The sequence below is a fragment of the Montipora capricornis genome, chromosome 10, assembly GCF_036669925.1.
Source record: "Montipora capricornis isolate CH-2021 chromosome 10, ASM3666992v2, whole genome shotgun sequence".
In the NCBI taxonomy this organism is placed as follows: Eukaryota; Metazoa; Cnidaria; class Anthozoa; order Scleractinia; family Acroporidae; genus Montipora; species Montipora capricornis.
The window spans coordinates 1,163,741-1,168,058 of NC_090892.1; the positions used below are offsets into that span (position 1 = coordinate 1,163,741).

The 4,318-nt window shown below is 39.3% G+C and overlaps 1 protein-coding gene across 1 annotated transcript; it reads left to right on the plus strand.

The window, feature by feature from the left end:
* Nucleotides 1-1,233: 1,233 nt before the first annotated feature.
* LOC138020146 (uncharacterized) lies at nucleotides 1,234-2,487 on the plus strand. Its single transcript, XM_068867173.1, has one exon. The coding sequence runs from the start codon at nucleotides 1,234-1,236 to the stop codon at nucleotides 2,485-2,487; it is 1,254 nt and encodes a 417-aa protein (XP_068723274.1).
* The last annotated feature ends 1,831 nt before the right edge of the window (nucleotides 2,488-4,318 follow it).

Consider the following 4,318-nt stretch of genomic DNA (forward strand, 5'->3'; position numbering starts at 1 on the left):
ACAGACTGGAAGAAAAAACGGGAGAATGAAATGGACGGAGGAGATGACAAGTGTCTTGTTGGAGTGCAAGAGGAAAGCTGTTGAGCTCACTAGTTCTGATAATCCTCCGCTTCAAGATAACGGAAGGAAAAAGGGTTACATGTGTTTGATGAAGGAGTTGTGGGAGGAGCGAGGATATGAAGACCTTGGATTGACAGCGCAAAATTTACGGGATCAAGCGGCCAGAACAGAAAAAACTCTCGGCAATGTAACACTGACGATGGCTGGTAATGTTAGAACAAGGAATAGTGGAAAAAGAGAACAAGTTGTGGTTGAAAGTTATTTATTGGAGGCAGATTGTAGTAAGAACTCGGAATTTGAGACGAATTTACATATTGTAGAAAAAACTGAAAGTGGAGATATGCAAATAACAGAAGAGGAGGCTGAGCAGAGGGGAGCCAAGAAGGGGTGCAGTGGCACAATGAATAATTTGTTGATCGACAAAATAGTCACACAAGACTGTCATCGTGGTAAAAGGAACCTGAGTATGGCGTGGGTAGACGTCACCAAGGCATATGACTTCGTTGATCATGATTGGCTCTGCGAAATGATGGAAGTACATCGATTCCCGAGATGTTTGGAAAGGGTGATTACCAAGCTTTGCAGCACGTGGAACACCAAGATTGTCACCACAACAAAGTTAGGCAAGGAAATATCAGAGACTATCCAATTTAAACGAGGTCTTCCCCAAGGAGACTCGCTATGCTCGAGGCTTTTTACCATCTGCATAAACCCCATCGCATGGTCACTTAAGGATACAGAGGGGTATAGATTGTCTAAGCCACTGAGCACTAAGGTGACGGACCTTCTCTACATTGACGATCTTAAGATCTATGCAGCGTCGGAGAAGAAGTTGAATACCGTCCTTAGATCAACCAGAGGTAAGATGCAAGACATAGGGCTTCAGTGGAACCCTAAGAAGTGCTCAGTCGTGCATGTTAAGAGGGGTGTAAAAGTGGAAGATGCGGAAGGAGTTAAGTTTGATGAGTCATCAGTCATACAGTGTTTGAAAGAAGGCAAGCAGTACAAATTTCTTGGAGTACTGGAAACATCGAGACAAGAAGATCAATTGGCCTTTAAGGCCGCCTCAGAGGAGTATTTAAAGAGACTTTCTGTTATATGGTCCAGCCCTCTTTCAGATTACCATCGAGTGGTAGCTTCAAACAGTATACCCTGCCTGTTCTGAGTTATTTAATGTGGACCCAGCACCTGCCAATCACTGACCTTCAACAAATCGACCGAGAAGCACGCAAGATCGTGGTCAGCAATGGTGGTAAACATCCTTTGGGTTCAACCTCATTGTGCTATCTATTGCGGGATCAGGGCGGGCGAGGCCTGAGATCGGTGGAGGAGGAGTATAAGGCCATCAAGATCAAAGGCGCACTTAAACTGTTCAAGAACACTGATCCGACAATGGAGCTTGTTCGGAAGTTCGAAGAACGTTCAGGTGTTCTAGGACATAGCTCAATGATCAAGGAGGCGACAAAGTTTAGTAGAGATCTTGGATTAGAGCTATCTCTTACATACCCTACACCAATGTGCTGCACGGAGGAAGGTGAAGTATTAAAAGAGTCAAACATCAAGCAGAAGCTAAGAAGCGCACAGCAGAAGAAATTGAAAGATCAGGTATCAGGCCAAGCTTGGCAGGGAAAGTTGATAGCTTCTCGATGGGAAGAAGAACAAGAAGGCTCTGGTACAGGGGATGTCCGACAATCCCATAGCTTTAGTTGGCTGTGGCAATGGAGGACATGCCCGACATATGTTATCGCTGGCGTGTTTGAGCTGTACGAACAGTTACTTCCCACCCGAGTGTACCAGAGTAAGAAGACAAGAACGGGGTCAGACCAGATTATGTGCCGTTTATGTGGCAAGGCAGCTGAGACGGTGGCCCACGTATTAGCTGGTTGCTCTGCGCTTGCGCAGTCCAAATATCTGCAACGGCATAATGCGGTGTTGAAAGTAATTTTTTTCGAGATGTTGTACAACCTAGACCTAATGGACAGTGTACCGCCATGGTATTCACTGAGCGAGCCTAAACCTGTCTATCAAAATGACCGAGCGCAAGCCTTCTGGGATGTCCCTGTTTATGCAGATCATGTAACAGTGAGAGCTAACAGAATTGACGCCCGAATAGTGGATAGCACAGCAAAATCTGTCATCTTGCTGGAGATGACCTGTCCTTGGATGAATAACAGGGAGATCAAGAGCTGCGAGAAGACGGAAAAGTATACCCCATTGCGACTGGAATTGAAGAGGCAGTTTCCTGGATATCAAGTGAAACAGTTTAACATCGTAATGGACGTGTTAGGAGGATACAGTGAGGAACTGGTGAACACCATCCGAAGTCTTGTAGGAGTTAAAAAGGGCAAAGAAGTATTGTTGAAAATGCAGAAGGTCGTTTTGTCTGAAAGTCTGCACATTGCGAGATCTTTCAAAGTGTTAACATAAGCAGATACTAACTCCGGTCAGAGACAACAGAACAATTATTTAGGATCGTCTTAGATGCTTTAATATTATTGTTTTAATAGGTCTGAAGAGATTCATTTCACATTTCTACCTTTTTAAGAATCGAAGTTAACCTTTTAATTCGCTTATATATAGATCGATATATGTAGATACGAACTTTTTAGATATATTCAGGTTAAATTAAAGCCTTTAGGTTACGCAATTGCGCCCTATTGAGCTATGTGCTAAGCTAGCATACGAACGTTTATACTGCATAACAATAATAATAATAATAATAATAATAATAATAATACCTTTATTGTACACCAAAAAAAAGGTAAATAGGTGTTACAAGAATCTATTTGAGAGAACTTGCTCTTTACCTGGTGAGTTCATTGACCTATATATACTTTTCATCTTTATTTGTCTTTATTTGTCTTTTCATCTTTATTTCTGTTTTTTTCGATGGGTCCATAGACCTGTACTTTTCAAAACAATTTGAAGGAAGTTCTTATTTTTTCTCTGGGTCCATTGAAATGTAAATTTCTCTCCTCTTTCTTCCAGTTTGCTGCAATTTCTGAAGTAGATTTATGCTTTCTTATTATTTGTTTCCTTTCTATATTTGATAATTCACATAAACATCTAAGAAATGCAACCTTATAGTTTGTTTCAAAACAATTAAATTTACTTTGAATAATAGAACAAAAGAGATCAATAACAGAATCTACATTTGAAAATACTTTTGCTACATTTTTTGGTTCAGAACCATTGTATACAAAAACGTGGTAACTCATCTTTTGCTTTGCATACCACTGGAAAACACAACTAATGCAGTAGCTAGAAATTCACATCAAAAAGCCTGTGCTGCTTTCCTTATTATCCAAAATGGCAGTTTTAAGCTGTTGTTTACTGGGAACCACATTACAAGATAAATTTCCCTGACATCTTGCTCTATGAATAACTTTTACATGGCCAGCGGCCTACGTCTAATTTCTTTAGAAAATCAGAAATAAAAACATATTTTGCTGGAGTAACATTTCTGATAAATTGCTCTTCCATTCTCAATGATACTATCAACTGTTTGAGAGGTGCAATAGTTACAAGACTTTTGAGGTGGAAAAACAATATAATAAAATGACACAGCAGAACATTCTTTGCAAGAACAAAGATGAACATCATTTAAGTGCTCCTAGGGTCTAAAATTTTAGTTTCGAACATATAATGAATGAACAATGGTTCCACTGTTGCTTTACATTTTAATAATCATTAATGTTAACACATTTTAATCTCATAAGTAACAGATGTTTGTATTCTGAAAATGTTGTACCAAATTCATTAATGAACCTATTTCAATTGAAGTACATGTTGCAAATGGGTCCCATACCTAATAAATCTCTGCCATGAGAGTAAAAAATTTTACACCTCCCATTAGGCAGGCAGTATATTGCTACTGTGTAAAGTTCAAATGTTAGAATATATGCATGATAATTATCCATGAGAAAAGAATCAAAGGCAGCTAACATTGATATAACAAAAGGAAAGTCTGAAATTATAGGAAGTGCACTATTTAGCAAACCACTATGACTATCACTGTATGTCAACTGATAATTAAGGTAGCTTAAGTTATAACCATAACAGGCAAATCTGTCAAAAATAGGAGTCCCTCTGTTTGCATGATTGTGACAAAGCTGAATATAAATATTATTCCCAATGTTTATAATTTGAACTAAGTCAACTGAAGAGGTTATTGGATTCGTGAAATTTTAAACAAGTGCCGACAGAGACTTTGCCACACTTTGTGTGCCTGCACTTGCCGTACCAAATACTTCAACAT